Here is a 27,265-nt window from a genome sequence, read left to right as displayed (position 1 = left end):
GTGAAACGAATACTTAATGCTTCAGCAGACCAAGACAATTTGGGACAATTCTTTGCTTCCAACTTTGTGGGAACAGTTTGTGGAAGAACCTTTTCTGTTCCAGCATGACTGAGCCCCAGTGCACAAAGCAAGCTCCAAAAAGTCATGGCTCGGTGAGTTTGGTGTGGAAGAACTTGACTGGCCCACACAGAGCTTGGGATTAACTAGAACAGGGATTGTGAGCCAGGCCTCCTCATTCAACATCAGTGTCTGACCTCACACTCTTCTGGATGAATGGACAAAAAAAAATCCCACAACTATTTACATTTACGGCATTTGGCTGACGCTCTTATCCAGAGCGACTTACAATTTGATTGTTTTACACAGGTAGGCGAAGGTGGTGTTAGGAATCTTGCCCAAGGACTCTTATTAGTATAGTGTAGGGTGCTTACCCAGGCGGGGGATTGAACCCCAGTCTACAGCGTAGAAGGCAATGGTGTTACCCACTACACTACACCAACCACACCAACACTCCAAAATCCTGTAAAAAGCTTAATAGAAGAGTGGAAGCTGTCATGTATATGACCTCTTACAGTCTCCCCAAATGTTTGACAGTAGAAATTTCGGTGCATTCCTCATAAGAAAGGAAAATGTAGGTAATAATACTCAAATGATATTACTACACGTGGACGATGAACCCAGCTAGAACTCAATATCTTGCCATATTTAGATCTTACAGTAAGGTGGTGAGTCATACAGACTGGCCAGTGTCTTACCTGTTGATTTAGTAGCTTGTTGGCGTCCAAGTTAGATTTCAACCTTGACTGCATTTCTTCAATTCTGCTCAGGTTCTCATGCGCATTTCTGCACATGAAAGACAGAGGCGAGGAAAAGGAAACGCTAAGAGGAGTTAAACGTAAGTCACTTTGATGACCGCTTTCAAATAGCAGAGCGAAGATTCATCGTCTTCTGAAAGGGATTCTGCTCTGCATTATAGCATGACCTTGTTTATGAAAAAAAAATTCAGTTGAGTTAAATTGGCTTTTTTTTTTTGCTTTAATTCAAAGGGCAGCAAGGTTATTAACAAACGTGGATGAGGCAAGACTTCAATATCTCAAATAACATTAACATAGGAAAGACACAAAAAATAAGGAAGCATATAACAAGGAGAAGACCGAGAATATACTATCTATTAAAGGCGTTTTGCAAACGATGTCCTGCTCTTCAAAAGATCTCTTATAAAGAGACGACCATCTAATTAATGATCTACAGTGCACACCGCATAACGTAGGCTTTTCTTCCAGTTCTCCAAACAGCCTATTTTATGCCCAGCTGAACTCACCCAGTTAAAAGCTGCATTCTTGTGCAACTTTCTAAGCACTCTGCTCTTTTATGAGAGACATCATCAACTCCAGACTTTATCGCTTATTAAACTATTTCTAATGCTAATTTGCCTGTAAAGAAAAACTCAAGTCTTTCCTAAAAATTTATATAAAGAGCAACGGATGGGAAGAGGCCCATCATGCTTGAGCTGCATATTCATCTTTAATGAATTCTAGCCCCCCCACCCCCTCCATCATTCAAACTTTGTACCCTATTAGTGATGACGACTTCCAAAAAGAAAAGGAGAAAATGAAACTAAACCAAGATGCTACTAGATCATTATGAAGATTTACATATAAAAGATCCTGCCTGACAAGTCATAACAGTCCTCTTCTGGAATAATGATGCTTATACACTAATTTTTGCTCCCGAGTGCTTCTTATCAATCAATATTAAAGAGCGCAGTCCGGTGGAGGAAAGCGGCCGCAAACCAGATGGCAAGGAAAAAAAAATACATATATATAGCAGCGCAAAATCAACAAAAGCTTTTCTTAATAAAGAAAGCTAGACTGACCCAGGTCTATATAACCCAGTAATCCACAGCACACAGTAATGAGGCCCCATTTGCCAGCATACAAATTGTATGTCCAGAGTACAAGGGCTCAGAATTAAAAGAAAAGAAAGGGGGTGGGGGGGTCTTTTGGTACTTGAATTTCAGACGAGATTTAGATCAGAAACAGCACGCTCTGTTCCAAGTCCTCATCAGCCAAATATTTAATATCTACAGCATTTGCGCCAGACATAATTTTAAAACATGAACTTTCGGCGGATACTGTATACTAATTGCACCTTCTCTGCTTTCCCTCTGTCTGGTTCTGGAGCCCAAGGAGGCCTGTGTCGATTCTAACATGTATTACAGCTGGATCCTTCTTCCATTTATTAGGATAGCAAAACATCTTGCCAGCCAAGTTATTCATTTTCCTCCTTTCTTAGCATGCCAGGCATTAATGAAGGAGGCCGAACACAACAGAACTGCTATCACTGCAAGTAGCTTATAATTGAAACCATTTTCTCCATTTATAAGAGCAAAGTGTAAACTTAATGAGTGGAAAACAAACAGAAGTAAACAAGGTACATGGGTAAACATGTATACCCCTAACAACTGTATGCCTCTCAATATATGAGCATGATATGCTTGTTATGACAAAAGTCTATAAGTGGTTGTCAATTTGATTGCAAATATTAAACATAACTCACTGATACTAAAATTATGTGAAATCAAGATTGTGAAAAGTTAGATTTGCGAGAAATAACCAAATTTAGTTATCTTCTTAAAATGAGCACAGTACATATGAGCTGTCTACCACCAAAAGTTATTAATACAATTATTTATGGATGCTGTAAAAAGGAAACTGCGTTTTTTTCTAAAAATGTACAATAAAAGGGGTAAACAATGAGAGACTAGAAATAGCAGAGCCTTTAAAATATGCAAAACGCTTGCTAGCTTGCTCACTCACTGGTAGGCTAGTCGCTCATCCAAAGATGCCAACAAAAAGAGATTACTGTATGATGAAACAAAAGATAAATAATTACCAAAGTTATTAATAACGTTGTCCATGGATGCTGTAAAGGAAAGGAAACTGCATTTCAAAGTTATCAGTAAAGGGGTAAATAAAGCGTTGCTTACTAACACACTGGTAGGCTAGTCGCTAATCCATAGGTGCCACAGAAAGAGTTTTTTGTATAACAAAACGTACCACGTCCATCCATCTAAATGACCAGCATTGCTGTTTATTTGACAATAGTTGTCAATAGTAGATTCCTGCAAGATCCGAAAAACGAAGAGCTTGCACAGGTCAACTTGCGCCTACAAGACTCACAAATGAAAAATAGAAAAGTGCCTTTCCTGAAGGAAATGCGGAATAGTTGCACAGTGGATACTATGGAAGTCGATACTAGGAACAAGGGACGAAAAACTTTATATGGAGCAGTGCAGGTCAGTAAGGCGGTGGATTAGATCTTGTGGACCTGCCCTGAATAAGTACATATACTTTGGTGGCTGTTGGAAAAAGACAGACTGAGACTTTGTTGGGTTAGAAAATGAATCGGACTCAATGGGAGGAATGAGTGAGGGAAAAACAACAAATAGAAGAGTGCAGGTCAGTATGGTTGTGACTTATAGCTTGGGGACCTGCCATGAATGAGTACATGCATTTTGGTGGCTGTTGGGCAAAGCAGTAAAAAAGTTTGAGTGGTGGCGAAAATGAATGGGATCCAATGGAAGAAATGAGGGATGGAAAAACGACAAATAGAAGAGTGCGGGGCAGTATGGTTGTGACTTATAGCTTGGGGACCTGCCCTAAATGAGTACATGCATTTCAGTGGCTGTTGGGCAAAGAAGTAACAGAGTTTGAGTCTATGGGTGAAACAAGGGATGGAATAAAACAACAAATGGATGAGTGTGGTTCAGAACAACAGTGAATTCGTGCTTGGGGGCCTGCCCTGAGATAGTATCTGTGAAACGGTGTTGTTCAGGCAAGCAGAAGTACTGAAGATTATCATGCAATTTTTCACCCCATTCATTCACTGTAAACTCAGTGCTACCTTAAAAGAAGTTCTACCTTAAAATTCAGTGCTACCTAAGTGCAGTTCCACATTAAAGCAGTTCCACCTTAAAAAAATCATTATGTTTGCTGGTACTGCTGAGCATTAGGCTGGGAGCATGTGAGACATTGTGCTCCGTGCGTCAGTTTGTATGTGTTGTGTGAGAGAGGGGGCCATTGTGACATCATGTCTGGCAAGCTGCCAACATTCCGCCCATTCATTCTCTGTGGGACAAAAATTCCCAAATATTCAGCTCCTACACAGAATCTGTGCATCCGATCAAAAAGCTGTATGCAAGTATTCATCACACAATCGGGCCAGACAATCTGGAGTTGGACTGGCATTGATATCTCAAAAACTGCAGGACTAGTTATGGGACAAAAATCTGGCAGAAAAATAATAAGAAGAAGAAGAATATAAATCGGATAACAGTATAGTTGGGCATTGCTTTAGCAATGCGCAACTATAACAAGAAGCTCTGCTACAAGGAGAACCGGGAAAGCAGTGAGCCAAGGCAGCTAATGTTTATTCAAGATGTGATTCAGTGAAAACATACAGCGCGGCAGAGATCACTTACAAGGCCGCTGGAATGCGGCTACATGCCTCTCAGTCTCAAAATTCCAATCAGCAGCCCTGTAATTTCACTAATTAGCTGGGGATTTGATGACAACTTGACTGGATTATGGGGCGGCTGATGCCTTCTGGTGTCTGAGCGCCACTTGCCTCGTGTTTACAGTAATCCTCAGTTGTAATCGCTTGCCGTTCGCTAATTAAGAGCAGATAATTGTGGCTTGATTTAACGACCTTATGGTGACTGCTGACAAATTGTTGCAGGCGGAGCAGCTGTTGAGAGCAGAGTCAGAGTGTGTGAGGCAGGGAGTGCTGCTGTGAAGTGTAGGGATGAGCAGCAGATTGCTTGTACATGGCCTTTTCTTGCTCAGCTCTGACTCCATGCCAATTATGCTTGCTAACATAAAAAACAAAGGCACATGGACTAGCATTTGTATCATAATAACACATGTAATGCAGACACAATAAAGCTTTATGGTTGACTTTTAGGCAGAGGTGTTAAACCCATATTCAAGTAAAATCATTGTTACTGAAATCACATAATGAAGTGAATGTAGCCTAGCAAATAACAACTAGAGCAGAAGTAAAAACTATTGGGGAAAAAGCCTTAAGTGATACTGCTGATACTGCAGTGGAACCTCCAGCAGAATTTCTGTTAGCTGACCAACACCAGTATTTGACCAGTAAGAACACTACATGTGTCAAATTAAAATCCCACTGGAGAAAAATACATATAAAATTAAATACATTATATCCTTCTTTCTGTTCTAACAAAGATGCTCCTTAGTTCAGGTCCACACATAAAGCTCTTGTATGGTTTATTCTAACTGCTCTCATCCCAGCAAACGCTACATTTTCTGTGTTCTATCAAAATACTTCTGTAATTAATGCACCACTAGAACAAAATAATGCTGCAGTTTAAATGTAGCCAGTAACTAGGCTAGACTATAATGACCACCAGTGCAAGTTATATATCCTCAAACAGTGAGTAGCTTTGCTCAAAGATTGTCTTCGTAAATGCTATTTGATCATTTATGAGTGGTGAAGCATATTTATACTGATCGGGTGGTCAGTAAAGACATTTAGACATTATTCAGCAAGAAAACCAAGATGTGGACTGCTCCTTCTCTGTGATACTCTGGGAGCAGTTCAGGTTTGCCGTTCATGCTGCATCACTCCAGTTTAAAACTAGAGCTGAAGGGTTAAAGCTTGACACATTTCAAGCTGCTAAGAAACATTTTAGAATCTTGTATCATTCTATTTTATAATATTAGATAGGTGGCATGAACTAGCCTCCCATCACCTCCTATGACAACACAGGTAACAACCAACATATGAACAGATTTTTAACTGAACTATCACTTTAACCGAGTAATTCCCAAACACTGAATGGCACAAACAGCACATGAATATCCAACATATGAATTAAAATTAGTTTGGGCCTTCTTTTTCCTCTTTTGTGATCCTTTTGATCTAACAAAGTGCTAAAGCTCCAAAGTGAGATATTTAAGGAAGATCAAAGCAGTTCAGGTGCTGAAGTGAATAAGTTTATCATTATAATATTGATTAAAATGATCAAGGCAACTCATGGCGACCATATGGATAGCGTTTCTCCATAATATCGTTTTCTTCTTGGGCCTTTAAGCTTCTGAATGGCTTGTTCATGATTCCTCTGACTGTTTCTATTCATCTCGTTGTAGATCATCCTCTTCTACTTTTAACTGTTCCAAGCATATGGTCTTTTCCACTTAACCGCTTCTTCTCACAATATGTCTAAGATAATACAGCTTCATTTCGGTCATCTGTGCTGCGAGTAAGAGGTCATTCATGATATCCAAGACCAAAGTTCAAAGCCATTAATGTTTTTCCTGTCTTGCTCATTTATTGTCCAGCGTTTACATATGTACACATAGAACCACAGAGAAAACCACCGCCTGGACTGTTCTGACCTTTGTTTGGAGGTACAAATATTTAGCATTTGAAGATTGTTTCAGTTCTGTGTGGTATTTCCTGAATGCTGGACCCCTTATTGTTAATAATGGATCCTAGCAGGCAAAAGCTGTCCACCATTTCCTTATTTTGTCCATCAGTGGTAAAGTTGGCAATCTTTCTTGTTGTCATTAGAACTCAGACTTCTTCAAACTGAGCTGAAGTCCCATCTTTTCACTCTGTTATTTAACCTTACCAGTTTCTGGGTGTTAGATTATCTGCATATCAAAGGTTATTGATGTTTCTTCCACCAATCTTGAATCTTTGATCATCTTCCTCCAGTTCTGCTTCTCTCATTAGATGCTCTGCATGTTGGTTGAGAATGCATGGCAATAGTATGCAGCCTTGCTCCTTTACAGATGAGGAACCAGTCTGTTCGTATTATAAAATAAGCGACTGAGTGGCTAATAAAATAGCACCTCCCATTCAAATAAAATTCAAATGAATAATCATTGGAAAATACTCAGAGAAGTAGAAATATATTGAAAGTGCATGCAACTTCTATATATGTAAATATTGCTAGCTACAACCATCTCAGCCTTTTCTAAAGTAAGAAGAGTGGTCCGGAGATTTGGGTGACCACATAAGCGGCCCAAAGTCTTCCACTTTTTAATGCATTCATTTCTAATAAAGGTCCTTTTAGGAGCTCATTTTAGCAGCTGTAATCAACTTCAGCAGCTCTCACTTGCACAGATATAGAAAATATGAATGAATACACAAATGTAGAGTCTGACAACAGGCCCCTTATAGAACCGGCTCATAAGGACATCTAATAACGCTTTCTCATCGTGCTGATTGCAGTCACGTCGCTCTCCTGGAAGGGACTGAATTGAGATTTTAAAATTGCATAATGATATTATGCTGATATATGAGCCACAAACTGACAGCCATGCAAATAATATAACTTATCTGCCTATATACAAACCACAGGGTAAAAAAAAAAAGCTATGAAAATGAGACATAATTATAATAAGCAAGAGGATCATAAATTTCAAAATGGAAGGTGCAGAGCCGAAATAAGCGCAGACGGCTTCCTCTACCTTCCTTATCGACTCAATTTAGATGATTATATTCACTTCTATCAAAATCTAATCGACAGATCTATATAAATAGCATTTTCTCAATTATTAAAATAGACAAAGAGAGCAATTCATCTTGCTGTCAGCCCTCTAATGCTATCATTAAAATGATTGACAGGCCTGGAGCAGCATTTGAAACCAATAGGAGTCAAAACAAATGAGGAGGGTATGAACACAAACCCTGGTATGTCATTAAGAATGCACAGAGGCTGGCATACAGCACTTAATGAGGGCTAGGTACGAGGAGGGTCAGCAATAGAGGCAGGTACTCTTGTCAGTCCTATCTGCTCTTTAATCTTTTATTCTTCTAATGAAACTAATAGAGAGCTTAGGGCTGATCATTATCATTTAGTATTAGCTGGGAAGTATTAGTTTGGAGCATTTCCTTGGTAATGTGGTATTCATTAATTATAACCGTGACGTCACCTAGGACAGAGAGATGGATGGGTGGTCTGGCTTTTTTTGATCTGCTTTCATTAAAGCCCATGATATCATTCACTGTTCTGGGTGGGCAGGAATTCATCATTAAAGTACACACAAGGCCTACAGATGTACATTTAGTTGGTGTGCTAATGATCACATGATTACAGTACTGTGCCGAAGTCACAGACTAGTCAAAACGACCTTTATGTATCTTACGGCCTGCAAGATATTTGGTTTTCAGCATTAGGAAAAAAAAATAACAGTAAACGCACATTTAACAGAAAATTACATTAAAAATATCCAGCAACTAAATATGTCAAATATTTTCAGTGTCTGCTTTCATTCTAGCTTCCATTCTTGTTCTTGTCCAGACTTGCTTTCCGCTTTTTCAAAGAAGTCTGCAGGGATATTTTTCCACATGTGCAAAGTTCAGTCTTAGAAGTTGGTTGCATTTTCTCCTTATCGTGATTCAAGTAGTCCCAAACAATTCAGTTAGGTAAAGGTCTGGACTCTGTGGTGGTCAGTCCATTTTTCTCAGCACACCAGCAGCCTGTGAGACATGTAAATTTCTTCTCTTTTGTATTTTGTCACTATCCAAAGAAAACGATGTATCTTTATTTTTGTCAATTTTTATTTTTCTACACCAGCTGTCCTTTACGTTGTGGTGAATGTTGTGATGAGTTTGTGATGAACGGACCAACAGAAATGCTCTACATTCACTTGGAATAAAATCTCTTTACATTAACTTGCCTTGAAAGGTCGGAGTGGTTTTGTAAAGTTACTGTTTTGGAGATTCGTGTTTTTCTTGGACAGCAATGATTTCTATTTCGCAGTAAGGGCTTATTGTGAGCTACACATAATTTCAGACTCACAGTGTTGAGTTGTCTTCTCACAGTGGAAGGAAGGACAGAAACATGAGGATTTTTTGGACCTGAAGAGCGGAGCCTGATCTTCTCCTCTCTGACAGAGATGAAAGCCTTAAGTACTATTTATCTGATATTGGCCGTTGTGGTCGACCAAGCCTTTTACAGTTGTTACACTGCGTTTACGTTACAGTGTAAAAGGCTTATGTCGCGAACTGTTAGGCACTTTGTGGGCATCCCTAAAATGGGAGCAAGTTTAGCCGTCTAAGCAGAGTTCTAGGCTAGTCCTGTACTCTGATGAAACACAGGTGAGAAAACGTCTAATATTAAAAAAAACTTAGCTAATGTAAAACTACAACCTTCTCTGTCTTCCATTTGATTGGCTGCTCCTACTGATGTGTAATTTGCATATTCCACATGTCCAGCCATCTTTTCTCAGTGAATTCAGCAACTTTGAGCTGCAATCATTGGTGACATGATTGCACAAACACAGCTTCTATAATCTACATAGAATAGCTCTGACCAATAGAGTGGGACAATCTAGATCAGTAACATGTAAGGTCACCATGCCTAATGCCAATCGTTGGTTTGATGAGTATAAAGTGCCCCAGCACTGGTTGGTGGAACTGTGTTCTCTGGAGTGATAGAGCTCTGTCCAGTACCTTTCAGATGAGCAGGAGTGATTCAGAACTGATCATCCAAGATCAGCAGCTGACCTCACTACTGCGCTTGTGACTGAATGCAATCAAATCCTCACAGCAATGTTCCAACATCTAGTGTAAAGACTTCCCAGAAGAGTAGAGGCAGTTACTGCAGCAAAGAGGGACAAACTCACTATTAATACTCAAGAAAGTTCAGAGAGAGCGAGGTTGGAAAATGTTCAAGTAATGCATGATGACGATTTTTGGTATTTAAATCCACACAAACAGCATGAGGGAATCTCAAGAAAAGAAATATATAGGCTATGGGCCTTTTAAAGACGAGTCTGCATTATTCTGACCAAAAAAAGTTGACCTTTGCGGCAGTTTTATGGCTCAGTCCAATTTGGTCAGACTCTGAAGACAAGACTACACGTTTGGCGAATGGTGTTAATTTCTTAATTAAGTGACCATTATTTGTTCCACAATGGGGGATATTTCACCTCTGCATTTGACCCATCCGTGCAGTGAAACACCAAATACACACTAGTGAAGACACACACTAGGGGGCAGTGAGCACACTTGCCCGGAGCGGTGGGCAGCCCTATCTGCAGTGCCCAGGGGGCAGTTGGGGGTTAGGTGTCTTGCTCAAGGGCACCTCAGTCATGTGCTGTAAGCTCGGGGGATTAAACCAGCAACTTTCTGGTCGCAAGACTGCTCACCTAACCTCCAGCCCACGACTGGGTTCATTTCTGGCTGATTCCAGGTTGTTTAGCTGTTCTTCTGTCACAGCTGCTGACTGAAAAGCTGCTCAGTGGTGATGACAGTTTAGGAATTTAGTGTAGTCTCATCTTCAGAGCCTGACCAAATCGGCTATCGGTCAAATGTGATCTTAAAAGTATCTTGTAGCACCGCATGTGCTATCCTGGGCTCAAGAAGGACGCTGGAGACAGGATTCAGGATTGCAGCAGCCATATCTTTGCTTCATACACAATAAACACAAACAAAACCAATGCTATGTTAAGCTGGCCACTTTTCAGTGGCTTAAAGCCAGACCTTAAAGTCCTTTACTTGAGCTTTTCAGCTCTTCCGTCTGCTAGACCTGCATCAGCTGGCTCCCATTTTCTCTTTGTGGCGAAGTAAGAAGTAAAAATGTTCAAATGACTTGAGCATCTCCTACAGCTGTCAAACTCATTGCTTAGCAACGGCATTTTAGTGGAGTGATGCAGTGTTTGTGAAAAAACGTGATGTTATGGCGAAATAACTGCAGTTACAGTGCTTCTCAACCAATCAGCTTGCATGGCCGGACCTGTTGTATAATAAGTAATCACATACTTATATCCTGTACTTCCAGAACTTTCTCCCCTCAAATTTAAAGATGCTGACTGTTTGAAACGAGTGTGTTAGAACAGCCAATATCATGATAATGATTAACAAAGAACATATTGTGACTCCAACTAAAACATGCGCATGTAAAACAGTTGTAAGCAAAATTTTAGGCACCCCTGACAGTTTTGTTGATTTTTATGATGAAAATACATAAACACATCCCTTATACTGAGCACACTTCTGCACTTTCCTTTTAATGCAACATGACTGTTTAGTTGCTAAATTTAACATAATGGGAAAAACATAAAATATGTCACGTTTGTATGTGACTGTACATGATAAACCAGTTGTCATCTGTTTCCAAGTATTTCCATCACCACCTCAACCTTCCCAACACACACATGTATTCTTTTGGCTTTGTATTCTCACTCCTCAACCTCCAGGTGACCTCGCAGCTGATTAACAAGTGTTTGTTGATTAGCAGAGTGACTGTGGATGGCCTGAGAGACAGAGAGAAAGAGGGGGGGGAGGGGGTTAAAGTTCATTAACTCTCAGTGCATAAACAGTGATGAAGTACAATGCAAGGCCAATGAATGCTCACAGCCAATAGCACAGGAAATGAGCGGTCATGATGGCTTGAAAGATGACCTTACAGAGATGAGGACATGCTCTTTAACATCAACACACACAACAGACCTGTCAGTACCTCACAGCACTGGAGAGCATAATCACATCTTTCATCGGTAAAAGAAGCAGTGTCTGTAGATTCTGCACTCTTGCTCAGGTTCTGTGTTTATTCTGTGTTAACCTCTTTATTATTACCTGATAATACTTGGTTTGTACATCAACAGACAGTTGTGGACAGTTACGAAGTAAATCTAATTCGTTACTGTACTTAAGTAGTTTTTTTAAGGCTTTTTTAAAATTAAACTTAAACTTGGAATTAAGTTGCAAATAAATCTGAAACTGAAACTTTGCTTGTGTGTAAAAGTGATTTCAGAGCCACTCGGTTCTCCCTGATGGAAACTGTTTACCTTCAGTGTTTTGTGCTTTTGATCATTTTAATAGACATCAATGTCACTAATTAATGACGTTCTATTAAAAGACTGGTTTACAAAGAGATGCTGGAGGATTTTCACCTAAAATGATTCTTCTTACAAAAATAGTAATAGGAAATTAGTCATAATTACTCTTTTAGTACTTTTGCACTTTTACTCAAGTGGAACTCTGGAGTAATATTATACCTGAGGTATCTCTACTTTAACTCAAGTACACGATTTGTGCATGTCATCCACCACTGCTGACACAGCACCATGTGGCAACATTTCATTTTAAAGGGCCTTTATCATGGAAAACCTAATTTCCTTTTTTGAAATACAAGAGCTTGATGTGAACACTGTACTGTTATGGGTATGCAAAAAAAAAAAAAAAAAAAAAAAAAAAAAAAAAAAATATATATATATATATATATATATATATATATATATATATATATATATATATATATATATATATATATATATGTAGACACACACGCACACACACGTCTCAGGCACAGAAGCAAAACCAGCCAGTTTAATTCTAAGGAGTGAAAAGATTCACAAATAAAAATAAAATAACTGAAAAATGTGGGAATTGTACTTTTAAAATGGAAGCAATGTTATTTGGATTAAATAAATAAATGAAGCAATAAATAAATAGAAACATTAGTAAATAAACAACTAAATAACATTTCTTAAGGTTTATCTGCATATAACATATTTACATTGGTCAAATTAAAGACAATTATCCTGCACTACTGCGATATTGGCCTGCACATTACTGATATTGCAGAAAGCTGTCAAAATGTTTTTTTTCTATGTGCTATCACACAACAGTTCCAGATCAGTGTTTCAGTGGGTGTTTCAATACATTGACATATTAATGTAATCTCACAAATGGAAACTGCTTAAGTTAAAACAATGCAGGCCAATCTTGAACCATGTCATATTACCTACCAGTGTGTTGTTAACACATTGCAAGGCGTATCACAGTTTAACTGCAATACTAATATACCATCGATGTCATGCAACCACAGTCTGAGGGAACACGTGAACTGACCATTAGACCTCATACAAACCAAGTAAAGTTCAACTTCCCCCACATGCATCATTAAGCAGAATGACTGCAGTACTAGACGTGATCTCGTTTGACTGATTCGTTGCTTTACCTTCAATTGCTGGATCTCTCGCTCTCTCTCCTCCACCCGGACTTTCAACCTCCTGAGCTCCTCCTCTGAAGAATCTCTGCACTCCTGCAGATGCCTGTTCTCACGCACACGCACACACACACACACACACACACACACACACACACACACACACACACACACACACACCACTTCACTGAACTGCAGAAGCCTAACAAAGTCATTTAAATGGCAAGACACTTTATGGTGGTCGACGAGAAGAAGCCACAGAGCCTAGCAAGCATTATGTGCCATCGAATATAATATACAGATGATTCGCTGTGTAAAACAGGTCATTCTGGTTCTTCTAACTTACAATCAAAATGGAGTAGATGACTGATTATTTTTCACTGTGTTAAAACATCTAACACACAACCAACACTGAGAATTCATTAGATTCCAACATTCATAGCTGCATGCTTTATGAAAACAGAATCAATGTTTTTGCAGTTAATAATGCAAACTGCAAATATAAAAAAACTTCTAAACAGAGATGGGCCAACCAGCATTTTGTGAGGTCGATACCGATTGGCTGACTGTCCTTGATCACAACTGCCTGATGCCTATTCTGATGAGGGGTGGGGACAGGATGCCACAGCACTTAATCCAGACAAAAATACCAAACACATTTAACAACCAAAACACTGCAGTGAACTGCAGAAGCTGACCAAAAGCTTGTCTTGACCATTCTCAATTACATTTCACTGCTGACGGAATAAAACCTTATCCAAATCTCCAAAATCGTAACTTTCACACAAAAAACCTACGCTATTTTTAATGTAAGTCAATGGAACCAAACTGTTGTACAAGTATGTTTGGGCTGTTTCTTTTGGTCTGTTTAACTTGAAAATTACAGATAAAGGGAATGTAAAGGGAAACAGGTATTTTCAAATTATGCCAAAAACTAAAAAACGACAAAAACGGAGATACGAAGCAGCAAATTACAGACTTGAATAGCAACAAGTTAAATGACTGAATAACTGCTGCAACAAAATTACTGTTGAAAAAAGTAGGCATTACACATACTGCAACCTCACACACAATTTTCAGAAAAAAATCTAGTGGCAAGATACAATATTTTAATGCAGAACAAAGCATCGAGCATCAACGGTAGGTTTGGTAGATAGTAGATGATAGATGATAGAAAAAAGTACATTTTGGCCTTCTGGCATGACAGTTCCTCTTCTTTAAGACTTCTGAAGTCTATATTTGTTCAAGGTGCAGAGAAGTAGGTTCAAACAACTTTGGCAAGAGCAGAAAAGCCCTTGCTGACTGGCGCTAATAATCATCCCAATTAAAGGAATATCAACCAATCACTGATCATCTATTTAGGCCAAAAATCACGATTCTGATCTATAGCCAATTGATCTTTCCATTCCTGGTGGCCCAAAACATGAATTAAAGAGAAAAAAAAATAAAAAATGTCACACCACCAAGCTGGGCTATTTTATTATTGGGTTGACAACTTTGAATGTACCATAATGCTATGTTAACCTGATTACGTGTCAAAAAATACACTTAATCTGTCCTCACAATGTAACTTTTTATACACACACACACACACACACATTATCTAAACTACTTATCCTACTGGGTCGCAAGGGGTGTGTTGGAGCCTATCCCAGCACTCACTGGGCATAAGGCAGGATACACCCTGGACAGGTCACCTGTCCATCAGACAGACATATACAATCACACACACACATTCACACCTAGGGGCAATTTAACATGTCCAGTTGGCCTGACTGCATGTCTTTGGACTGTGGGAGGAAACCCACGCAGACTCAGGGAGAATGTGCAAGCACCACACAGAAAGGATGCTGGTTACCCAGCCGCGGAATCAAACCCAGGCCCTTCTTGCTGTGAGGTAACAATGCTGTGACTCTTTCAAGCACGTATAAAAAGAATATTTGAAATTCTGTATGTAGATATTGAGCAACAATTTTTCATGAAATTGAGTCTTAAAAGCTGTTATGGAGAAAACAGCCCTCATCGTTACTTCAACCTATTATATAAAGACTTTCATTCAACCTACACATACACTACTTTTGTTTTTTGACAATCTTTTGACAAACTTTTTGACAATCCCACAGGCCACATCTTCAGCAAATTAATGACCTTCAGTTGATTTATGACATACAGCTGCCTTTCACACACACTAGCATTCAGCGAGCATAAGGCTTTGTTCCAGTTGTTTTGGCTGATGATCTAAAGTGACAGCCTCGTGTTTGCTGGAGCTGTTAATGGAAGGCGATTCCTCTCTGCAGTCGGCCCGATTCTGCCGCCCCCCCCAATCTCGTCTCCCATCAACAAGTCTGCCTGGAAGCCCCCAACTGCCATACTCAATAAAACATCAATAGCAGGAGGCGTATTGCATGACGGCCTGGTCGGAGGCTTCAGATGGAGCATGGTGTGACAGGCTCCGAGGACCTGTGCACTCGTACCACTGCAGAGAGCCCAGGACCCCACAGACTGACACCGGCGCTTTGATCATAAGACGAGATGTGCGGGATGTGCCGCAGCTGTGTGACGAGATGCCACTGCTGTGTGTTAGAGGAGTACAGATACACCAGAAATACTTTTGCTAACTCTGTGCTCTACACATGAATCAAACACACTCAGCATTATTCCAGGTTTCAATGGACATCATATTGTCTGTATCCCTGTATTATCATGCTGGGTATTTGGCTTCCATAAGTCAATACAGTTAAGTCTTATAAGCTAATGTAGGTATCATAGTCCTTAATGAACACTCTTAAAAATAAAGGTGCTGAAAAGTGTTCTTTGGAGTGAAGCCATAGAACAGGGATCGGCATCACGCCACATACAGCTCTTTTACTGCTCCACAGCAGAATTAAATTTTTAGGTAAAAATAAAATGAGCCTCCTTTGCAGTAATAAAGCTCTGCTTATCATTCAACACTGTTTTAACAATAAATATTCGTAGATGTTGGAGTTAATGTACAACTGCTAGTTCACCCTTTAACACTGAGGTTTGATACACAGACTGCTGGATACCACAGTAACAGAGACAAAAAACTCTCGCCAAACTAGCAGCTAAAGAAAGTGCAAAAAGAAAGATTTAAGACAGACATTTTGTAATTTAGTGACGAATGGACTTATTTGCATTTATAATCACACCAGCTGGTTTCCTGATACGTTTTAATCTGCATTGAGAAACACTGAAGTTCATTTTTCATACATATTTTTGGGTTCCACCTTAAAAAGTGCCTGAGGCACCAGAATATAGTTTATTACACCATTTAAGCTGAAACAGGAAAATTCGAACAAAGAACTGACTTCAGCTTCGCCACTTCCAACAACAAGCTGGTGAATGAGAAGCTGACTTCAGCTTCCCACAAACTTGAATGTTGAGAGACATTTTACAAGAAACTTTTCTTATTTTGTGGAAAAGTTTCCTGCCAGAGATGCGAGAAAAGCAGCTATAGCTGAGCTGAAGCTTAAAGCAGAGCAAAGTCTGCTTTTTTGTTTATATTTATATTTTCCTATACTATACTAGTACATCAGCACACACTTATTTGACATATTTACAGTCAAGATGTTAAAATGGACATAAAACCTTTTTGAAGTTTGATGAACCTCCACATGCACGCTTTAAAAACATGCCACAGATATAATGGCATAGAAGAACCACTATAAGTTCCCTAAAGAACCTTTCAGTGCATGGTCACCATTCAATGGATGGACTATTTTCTTAATAAAATTTCTGAGTACGAAGAACCTTTTCATAAAGAACACCATATAATGAAAAAAGGGAGGATTCTTGGGCAAAGGACCTTTGCATTATGATAAAGCTGTTTAAACGTTCGTCACAAGCCTCTTTTGCAAACACTCTTCATTGAAAGTGGTTCTATGGAATTGCTCAAAGAACGTTTGGTGACACCTTTGTTTGTTCTAACACAATTATTTGTCCTACACTCTTAGGAAAAGCCACCGCAGTGGGTTCTTTGAGTGATAGAGGAGCCACTTTTGGTTCCCTAAAAAAAACATGCTTGAAATAGATGTGAAAGTGTGAAGAACCATTTAAAGGTTTAAAAGACTTTCACATAATGCAACGACTCTATATCACCTTTACAGTATGTGGAGGCTCTTAAAAAACTCATCTACTTAAAGGTTCTTTCAGGAGGTTCTACTATGGCAACACACAAAGAATCCTTACTGGCACGTTTATTTTTAAGAGTGCAAAACCATCCATACAAATAAAAAAACAGTAGATCCTACATGATGCTTTGATGCACAAGGTGTGGAAGGGTTGTTGCCAAGAGATGCCACTGCCTTCACATGACGCCACCAGTATCCCACCTCCAATACACGTTTACCACAGCGAGGTTGGCTACTAATCTCCATGAGTGGCGAGACTGAGATGAGCGCAGGCATGCTGAGAGAGGAAGGTGACCCAGTTTGTAGGCGGTGGTATTAACGTAGCAGCATTTTAGCAAAGAGCAAGAACAAAGTGGCACTTTTAATAAATAAGTAGGCCACTCAGGGCCTTGAAGACACTCTGGTGTTTGCAAACGAAGGCTCACATTTGCACCATGAATCTTTCACTCTACATCAGTGGTCACTGACCCTACTTGTAAATATCTTCTATTCTTGGAAATTAGCCCTAGCCCTTAACCACCACACCTCATCCAACAAATGACTGTCTTCAGAGGACCTTGGGAAGCTGGATCATGTGTTAAGTTTTGTTTAGAGGTGAAACCAGTAGAAAGATACCAGTAGAAATGTCAGCAGAGCTGGTGACCACTTCTGTATCTCCTATTAAGGCCTTTCAGTAAGTGGCTCTTACTGAAAAAATATCCCAGTGCTTTTCATCCTAATCTTCATCCATCACACATGTAGCATATGGTTAATTATCAGTGCTTTTCCTTGTAATTAGTGAAAGAAAAAAGAGAGAAACAGTTATAACTGGAGTCATTTTTCAAAGATGAATTAAAAATGCTTTAATATTCCTTTAAAGAAATAGGTCAATAATCAAATGTTGCTGAAGTTGGACTTGTTTCAGGTGTTAGTTAATCAGTCACGACATGCTTAGTGTCCAAATTTTGCCTCTGTACTTTTAAAGAGGAGTTACATCAAGGCTACCATCACTCACAAACACTACACTGTTAGATATCAAGGTTTTGCGCTGGTACATTTTTCATTCATCAAGGAACAAACAATGTAAAGGTACCACAAAGGTTCTACAGTGGTTTTAAGGTCCAGTTGCAAACCTTAATTTTTTTCCCCCAGGTGAAAAGTACATATCTGTACCTTTTCAGAATCTAATGTTTTAAAACAGAACAATAGAATAAAAAGCCCGGAGATGAGACGGGATGTGTGGAGTCGGCACAACTTACTCCACAAAATATAATTTCAATGGATTATGGTTCACTTATGTTCCCTGCCTAAAGGTACTGAGACGATACCACCCCAGAGACAAGAGGGGTACTGGCCCAGTGGCAGTGTAGTACCTTTATTTCTGAGAATGTAGATGACAACAGTAGCTGAGATCTCTTCAGTAAATTCTTCCCTAAAATCCCTCTCAAACTGCATCCAGGATTTCATTCACGTTTTGCAGACATGTCAATGTGGTGTAGAGCACAGTATGGCTTACTGTGAACTACAGAAATGAAAAAACCCACCCGTGTAGCTGAACACTGCAGGTGCTGAATTCATTTTTGAACGCTATGAGCGCTAAAGATCACATTAGCAATTTCAATTCACAATTTTAGAAATAGCTTGAACTGGAGATATATGCTTAAAAATAATAACAGATATGGTTGATATAATCTAGCTTCTATATGCCAGCGTGACTTGCAGGGAGCTGGATTCTGCAGGTGAAGCAGATTTTGCCAGTGGAATGTCTAAAATAGCTGCCTGAGGTGTTCAGCTACATGATGAAGTGTTATTTGTCATTTTTAAAGTTCACAGTTAGTTGTACTGACCTCTAAACCACATCTACATGCTACACTAAGTGTGGGGTAAGGTGAAAATTGTGTAAATTCTTTGCTAAACCATTTAGTGAAAGAACCAGTCACAGCAAGGTTCTTAAGGGAACCAATGGTCATTCTTCACCCAAATGTTGAGAAGAGCCATTTTGTCATTTCAACAAAAATATAGGCTTGTATAGGCTAAAATATATATAAACGAAAGCGCAGACTTGCTCTGCTCTACTTTAAGCTTTAGCTCAGCTATAGCCAATTTTCTCGCATCTCCAGCAAGAAACTTTTCCTCAAAAGTGAAAATTTCGTGTAAAATGTCTCTCGATATTCAATGTTTTTCTTGTTTGTATTTTCCGCTTCCACCTTAAATGGTACCTGAGACGCCAGAAAGTAACTGCTGCATCATTTAAGGTGGAATGGAAAATTTGAACAAGAACCCGGCGAACGAAAAGCTGACCTTAACTTTGCGACTTTTTAGTGTTTGGCAGTTTCTTGTTGTAAATAACCATTAGACCATTTTTTGTTATAACTATGTCGGAACATTCAGCAGAGCTTTATTCTACAACAAAGGAGGATTATTTTTACCTAAAAATCTGATTCTGCAGTGGAGCCGCATGTTGCTGACCCCTGTTCTATGCCACCTGTCCAAGGAAAACTTCTGGCACCTTGATTTCTAAAATTGTAGGAAATTGTCTTCCAGACATTTCTTTTATCTTTAACAGGGCAAAAAGACCACTGTCCAGCTTACACAAGTGAAACTTCAACCCACCAGACACACTGACCCCAACCACTTAAAGCAAAACATCGCTGTTACAACTAACCAGATGCACACCAATCTGTGGCAAAGAAAAATGGCCCTACAAAAACACCCATGACAAAAATATTCTCTGACCTTTCAGGATAACTAATAGCTCTTAGAGCGAATAGTCTTGGTAGCTGTTGACTGCAGACATTAGGGGATTCCACCCAGAAACCAGAAACGCCTAAATTACTTTGAGTGCTACATCTGCCTGTACACAGTGTTCGAGACCCATCTGCTAGCAATTAATGGCATTTGATGATGAAGGGAGACAAAAAAAAGTGCATCAAACACATCAGAGAGAAGATTGTCATTACTGCAGGCCAGAGTACATACTCCCTGAACCCTTTGAACTTCAATATGTACATTGTCTACCATGACAACACACAAACTGCCATTTCTTCCAATGCTCTTAATGGAAAACAAGAGTTATTCATTTCCTTACAAACACATCCATTAGGGATGAGAGGGGTGGTTCGGCAGGCTGTGTGTTGGTGTGGTGCTTTTGAAAGCTGTAGGAAGGAGCGCAGAGCCGCAGCGATTGACAGGCTGCGCGCGCGCACGCTCTACCTCCTGTCTCTTGGGTATAATTATCTTTTGGTGCTCTGCCAGAGATATTTCTCCTTGTTGGAGTCGAGGAGAAAAGTGGACAAGTTCTTGTCTCAAATCAGCTCCAGATAAAGTGATTATGTTCTACATTGCGCTGCGTTGGGATTTTTTCATCATGCAAAGTAACAGGGTTGACACTGCGATAGAGGGAGGCGAGGAAGGGCTGATAAAACAACACAGACGCTGTCTCAGAGAGTTTAAGAGTGTGCGTGTGAGAGAGATACACAATACAGGTGACCATCCTACATGTTTTAAGGCATCTTATAATAACTAGACCCCCTGTCACAGTACTGTTAAACATTTTAAACATTAGCCGCTAAAGCACTAGAGAGTCTGTGGTGACTGACAAGTCGCTCAATGATGGCCCTTCAAAGGTGATAACTGTGTTGGGAAAGAGAGCTGACAGAGAACTAAAGAGGGCTCATTTAAATTGCAAATTAAAAAATTATATATTTAAAACAATGGATTATTACAGGCCATTAATGAGCCATTTCGTCCAAATGAACCAAATGAAACATTAACATGTTGAAATGAACACTGGTTGATCAAGGTCCAGCTAGACCAGAGTACTTGCTTAAGAGACACATTAAATCAATTTTGATGGACTGTTATTTTCTGCATACTTTTATAAACTAATGAGCATTTAAAACTGTAAGGCTCTTGACTATTGTCTATAAAATAAATAAATAAGATGAAAATCTTTTTGGAAGGAAAAGGGAGGAAAAATATTTGATGCTTAAAATTTCCACTGGTAAACAGTGGTACAGATACTAAACCAATGAGACACATCAGCATTGAACTTGACACATGAAAAAACACAGCATTCTCCGTTCATTCATTTTTAAGCATTCTATAAAAAGCCATGTGTAACTACACAGCCCAGACTTAGCAAATAAAAATTACAATGTGTACAATGAAATCATGTATTCTTACCTGATATCTATCCCTGTTGTCTCTGTTCCTTTGGCTAAGTGGTTTACGTAATGTCACTGGCCTGGAAAAACCAACACAGGACTGCTACACAAGCCATGTTGGGTTCCATTCATGCATATTTACATAAAACGCTTTCTTAGAGAATTTTTTCATGCACTGGGTTTGGTTTAAATATGTAGAACACATGATCGTGGCTTTGGAACTCACTCAATCCCGCAGATTAAGCTCTGTGTAGTTTTTTAACAAGGGGGAGCTAATAGTGTGCAAGTCATCTTTGTGCGCATCATTTAAAGAGAAGAAAGAGTCATGAACCCACACCACCAGAAGCGAGCAAAAGCACATGTTCAAAACAAATTTGAGCTCAATACATTGTATTTCCTCATATGTGGTTTCATTCAGAATTTCCCCTAAACAGAATCTAAGGTTGTGGCCTGTGCCCGCCCCACAGGCCCCGACGGTGATGGCCGAGAGAGCCGGCAGGAAAGCGGGCCCGAACACTCAGTGGTGACGACGCGAGTCACGGGAGTGACGGCATGACGGAGGACGACCACTAGAGGCACCAGAGGAAGGAGCAAGTCCCGAGCTCCGCCGCCCAGGCGGCTGAGCTGCCAGCTGGGGGTGGTAACAGGGAGGCGGAGCGTCGAGCTCTCGTTCCCTCCCGGCTCTGGTGCTCGCCTTTAAAAAGAGCTGAGAGGGAACAGAGCAGGAGGGACGAGCAACAGCAGACTAAAGATTGGAAAAGCTCAAGGAAGAGATTGAAAAACGGCCAGCTTAGTGTTTGGCTTGTTTTGTGTGTATTTATTTGTGTGAAAGTAAAGTAATGCAACACTGAACCCTGCCTCCAGCATCCTCCTTGAGCCCGGGGTAGCACAAGCCGTGCTACAAATGCAAAGACATTACAGTAAGCAGGTCTAATCTGCAGCAGGTATTAATCAATAATACCAATTTTTTGTATCTTTTGTCTGTATACAAAAGAATACTGTGTCTTGATGTGTCATGGCTTTAAATAAGAAATCTGCATCTTGACAAAGACGACAGAACAAAAAGTCCTATTAAAGTGTGTATTAAAGGTCATCGTGTTTCTAAGGAATATCCATTCACTTTTATGATCTCTGTACAATAACAACGAGCTAAGATCAGTTATGGGAACAGTGCAGTTAAACACAGTAATTTCCATAGAAGAAGCAATTCCAAGCCAATCATGCAGAAAATTCAGCTCTACTGCAGGACAGCATTAAGTTAGGTCACAGTGACAAAGTATACATCAATGCACAAGGACCATCCATTATTCCCAAAATAGTAAAGAGCTGGTAGATGTTGCTCTCACATTTTTCACTGCAGATAAGGTCAGATCAAAAGCTAATAATGGTTCCATTTCAGGAACCAAACCCCTTCCAGCTGTCTGGGTGTGGGCAGTAAATGCTAACAGATCACGGTGGATTGGCTAACCCCGCTTGCTTATGCCAATATGGGTCTGCAAGAATCACCGTCACTCCCTTTTGCTTTAGAAGTTCAACAGTGACAAAGTGCCTCATAAGAAGCAGATGGACGTTTCCAAAAACAGAGGAAATGCAGAATACAGTATAAAGAAATCAATACAAACCCTGATAAGCTACCAAACAGACAGGAGCAAATGTGTGCTGCTAAATATGTGGCAGTGCTAGCATTGCACCTGCACACACTTAATGAATATGCACCAAAATAAGCCACTGTCACAGACTATGGCATTTTGCAGCTACTGGAAGCAGCCAAGAAAAAAATACTCTTTGTTTTCTTCGGAGTTGCGACATTAGATTGCCTAAAAAAACTGTCATAGGATGGAATTTTGAAAAACCATGTTTGTACCTCCACATAAAGTTCAGAGTCTTTCCTAGAACTGTGCATCCAAGCTAATTTAGGATTTGTGGTTCTGGGATTGTGTATATATATAAGTTTCAGTGCCTTTTAGGCTGCTTTCACACTGGTGCGTTTGCAAAGTTTGGGTTTTCTGTGACACTCGTAACATTTCACTTCATGTGTACTGATATTGCAATAAGTAATCATGGTACCTCACTAGATCTCTACCTCATGACGGTTTAATTACGTGTCAGTTTGAATTCAGCCAAAGAGGTCACTGATGTCTAATGTGACATTTTGAAAGTACAAAAGTCCATGTGGCCGAATCAAATGAGCTGTGAGCTTCACTATGAGCTGCCTGCAACTTGACAGTTTATAAACAATTCAATTACTCCATTATTTGGCCAAGTTAGCAGCCTATATTTTTTGAAAGACCACATCATTCTCAGCATTTTTAACATCTTCATATATATATTTTTTACTGTCGTTGCTGTTCTTTTTTCTTTACGTATCTGCCTTATCTATGTGTGTAAAATTCTTTAATATATACTTGAGCTTTTTATCTGTTGTGTGTATGTTAAGCCTCTGAAAATGAATACTATAAGTAGCAGTTATAGTTGTATCCTACTTGATCCTACTTGGTAATCAGTGAAAGTTTTACTCAGTGTCCCCTCTGTAATAATTCTAATCCTTTGGATTCCAAATGAATTAACTGTCCATCCTGTGTGGTCTAATGCTGCTGTTTCATCTGCCTTGACTGCATGCCCATGCTTGTCATCCTTCTGGACCAGGCTGACCACCGTGGCTCAGCAAACTGACGAAAGCCAGTTGGAGGCCTTCTTTTTCATGTATCCAGTAAACTTTGCTGGATTTTCTTGTCCACTGATCCAGTGAAATCAACTGTTTGACAGTACATCTGTTGACATGATCATGTGATGTGTTGTCAGCATTTTTGACAGGTTGTTTTATGAAGCAAACAAGTGATTCTTGCAACTGTTTCACAAAGAGACACTTGCAGCTGTTTGCCTGAGTTTCAAATGAGTTGCAGGGATGTTTTATATTGCCCAACTTGTGCTATTTAGTTTCACGTAGATGTCAAGCAAATAAAATTTCACCGTGCAACACCACTATTAACTGTGATGATTATGCAGAGAATAAAGCTCTGAGAAAAGCACACTGTGGTGTTGGATTCCCCTGTTTGGTGCGGCTCATCATAAAAATGAGCTCCCAACAGCTGTGAGCTGAACCACAGATGTCTGGAAATGGACCGTAACTTTTACTGGACGCTTTGGTGCAGAGCCAAATATGGGAGTGTTCACACCTGTTAGATTAACTGAACTAAAAAAAAAAGTTTAATTAGTTCACACCAATCATAGTAGGTGTGAAAGGTGTAAAAGCGCCTGTTTACAACAAACCAACAAATTCCTAGCACCCTTCTGTAGGGCCTTCAGTTTAGTGGGCATTTCAGTGGAATATATTATGAAACGTATGGATGGCATGATGGGGAAGATACTAATATAGCTCTGCACAACACAAACCCCATGTGACAAATGCTGTGTCACCATGAATTCAATGCCAGATGTGGGAATTCCACTGAAACCTGGAGCTTTATTTGTGCTAACTCCACTCCGAACTCCACAGAGAAGGAGCAGTGCCTCCCTCTCTCTCTCTCATTCCCTCGCTCTTCACTGTTATAATGGGCATTCTGCATCTCTCCATTTCCCAGCCAACAGCTCAGATCACAGGAGGGCCTTCCATTCATTTGGAGCCCTGTGAGAAGAGCTGTGAGTGCTGGGAGCCTGACCGCTAAGCGCTAAGTGCTAACAGAGGCCCCCGTGTAAAGCTTTGTGTCAAATTCCTTGACCAACTAAATGAGGAGTGCAGAACAGCGGTATCGCTCCGAGATACGGCTAACAAACCACTCGCCTTTTCAGAGCTTTTGATTCCTTCTGAAAGCGGGAGACAATCCGGCGCTAAATTGACAAGGGGATGCGGAGACCGGAGAGAGGCGTGTGAACAGCCTGCTGTACACGCCATTAGCCCGCAGAGAGAAAGCCAGTAAGCTGTGCTGAAATCTTTACTCGCGGCAGTGTGGCTTGATTAGCTGGATGCTTTAAAGCGAATGAAGGAACGCAATGTAGCTGAGCCGCGGTGGAGCTCCAGACAGTGACGGTGATGAAGCATGGGAGATGAGAAGGGCCAAAGTTGTAAAGAGGATGTAAAAGCAGGAGACAGGTGATTAAACCTACTCTTTCTCTCTGCTGATGGCCGCCAAAAGCCAGTTCTGTTCTTTGATTCGTCTGGCCAGACTTTCGCTAGCAGCCCTGAAAAAAGAAAAGACATGGATGAATTAATGTGACAGGACAACCGTGCAGACAAACTCTACATAATATGCTTAAAGTACAAGCAACTACTGTGGACTACTGTGATTTAAAGAGGAGAATAAAAGACACGTAGATTCTAATAAACAGAGCAGACAGTAACTCTTAGAGGTAGCATTTATCACTGGCGCTAACCAAAGCACAGCATCATTTAAGACGCATTCTCACTCCTAGTTTACTGAAACAAGCAGAGAAATTCTGTGAAAGTGAAGACTCTAAACTTTTAATCAATATCATATAGAAGAGCAGATATTTTAGTGATTTGAAATTCATGAAGTTGTTTCATATCCAGGCACATTTCGTAGAAAAAAAAAAAAAGATTTTCATGTTTTGTTATTTATTGATACTGAAACATGTAAAAAATCAGAAATGTAAATTCGAACCTTTTCATACAGAAAGCTGGAAACTGAATGTAAACTAATACATTATCTGTAAAATTGCATATTTACATTTAAATAAAAGTTACATTTCCGTCTTCTGAAAAAAGAAAGAAAGAAAGAAACAAACAAAAATACCGAGAGTTAAAGAAAGAATGGAAGTAAAAAGAAAGACAGAGGGAAGAAAGAAAGAAAAGGGAAAGGAAGGAGGGAACGAAGGATGGAAAGGACAGACAGAAAGAAGGACAGACGGAAGGCTGAAGAAAGAAAGAAATACTGATTACACAAATCAAAAAGAAAGGCAGGCCATAAAGTGAGAGTGAGGTGACCCAGCTGGATTGCAGGCCGCTGTGCTCTGTGAGGAAACAGTAAAAAGGCTTTTGGAGCTCAACTGTCTAAACGTTAACGCTGCAGGTCGGACTGCTGATGTGTCGGAGTGGTCAGAGCGAGGTGTCGGGAGATTTGAGATCAGAGCAACGGGCGTAAACTCTGACGGTGCTGAAACACGAGCAGAGGGCTCTGTATTCAAATCAGACACAGGTGGGGAAATACGCTCCCTGTGTGAGAGCTGTGGTGTCAGAAAGGCGCTCAGAGCGTCTCCCTGAGTGTCTCACCCTGCTTGTGTTCGTTCGCTTTCATTCAGAATTCCCTGAAGAGACACAGCTCATGTAAGGACACATATAGCACTTAAGGACTGGTGTCTGACTGATATGAAAATTTTAAGGAATTGAAACTTCCGATAGCTGCTAATACTGACTGCTATACTACAGGTGCAAAATTCCTCATCAAACATTCCTTATTAAAATCAAAAGCATTTATAGACAGTTTGTTCCTCTTTGCTGCAGTAACAGCCTCTACTCTTGTGGAAAGGCTTTACACTGGATGTTGGAACATTACTTTGAGGACCTGATTGCATTCAGTCATAAGAGCATTAGTGAGTTCGGGTACTGATGTTAGATGATTAGTTCTGGAACTCATTGCAAAGGTGTTGGATGGAGCTCCATTCACTCCAGAGAACACAGCTACACTACTGTACTGCCCAAAGTTGGGGGGCTTTATAGCCCTCTAACCAATACTTGGCACTGGGCATGGGGCTGACAAGGCACGCAGGCCAGTTCAGGCCGGTGGCACAACACTATTCGTCCGGCAAAATTATTGAAATTTTCTATTAATATTAGCCCTGTCTGTCTGCCTTACAATAGACTGGTGACCTGTCCAGGGTGTATCTTGCCTTCCATCCAATGACTGCTGGGATAGACTCCAGCTCCCCCACGATCCAGAAGGATAAGCGGCTTAGAAGATGTGTGTGTGTTTTTTTACAGTTATGTTTTGTGTTTCAAGTTTTCGGTTTAGCTATAACAA

The 27,265-nt window shown here is 40.0% G+C and overlaps 1 protein-coding gene across 4 annotated transcripts in view; it reads right to left on the bottom strand.

The window, feature by feature from the left end:
• Positions 1-10,423: 10,423 nt before the first annotated feature.
• Positions 10,424-27,265, bottom strand: part of LOC108438592 (golgin subfamily A member 6-like protein 22) — a 181,767-nt gene continuing 164,925 nt past the window's right edge. For 3 of the 4 annotated variants that reach the window (XM_017716529.2, XM_017716512.2, XM_017716503.2), the window contains exons 26-29: positions 25,395-25,469; positions 21,310-21,370; positions 13,007-13,100; positions 10,424-11,297 (exon numbers count right to left, since the gene is read on the bottom strand). In XM_017716529.2, the coding sequence (XP_017572018.2) occupies positions 11,275-11,297; positions 13,007-13,100; positions 21,310-21,370; positions 25,395-25,469 (253 nt within the window). In that variant the 3' untranslated portion in view covers positions 10,424-11,274. The remainder of the gene's footprint in view (positions 11,298-13,006; positions 13,101-21,309; positions 21,371-25,394; positions 25,470-27,265) is intronic. The other variant, XM_017716521.2, reaches the window with a different exon arrangement.

This window comes from Pygocentrus nattereri, chromosome 24, assembly GCF_015220715.1.
Source record: "Pygocentrus nattereri isolate fPygNat1 chromosome 24, fPygNat1.pri, whole genome shotgun sequence".
In the NCBI taxonomy this organism is placed as follows: Eukaryota; Metazoa; Chordata; class Actinopteri; order Characiformes; family Serrasalmidae; genus Pygocentrus; species Pygocentrus nattereri.
This window is presented reverse-complemented; position numbering and strand designations above follow the sequence as displayed.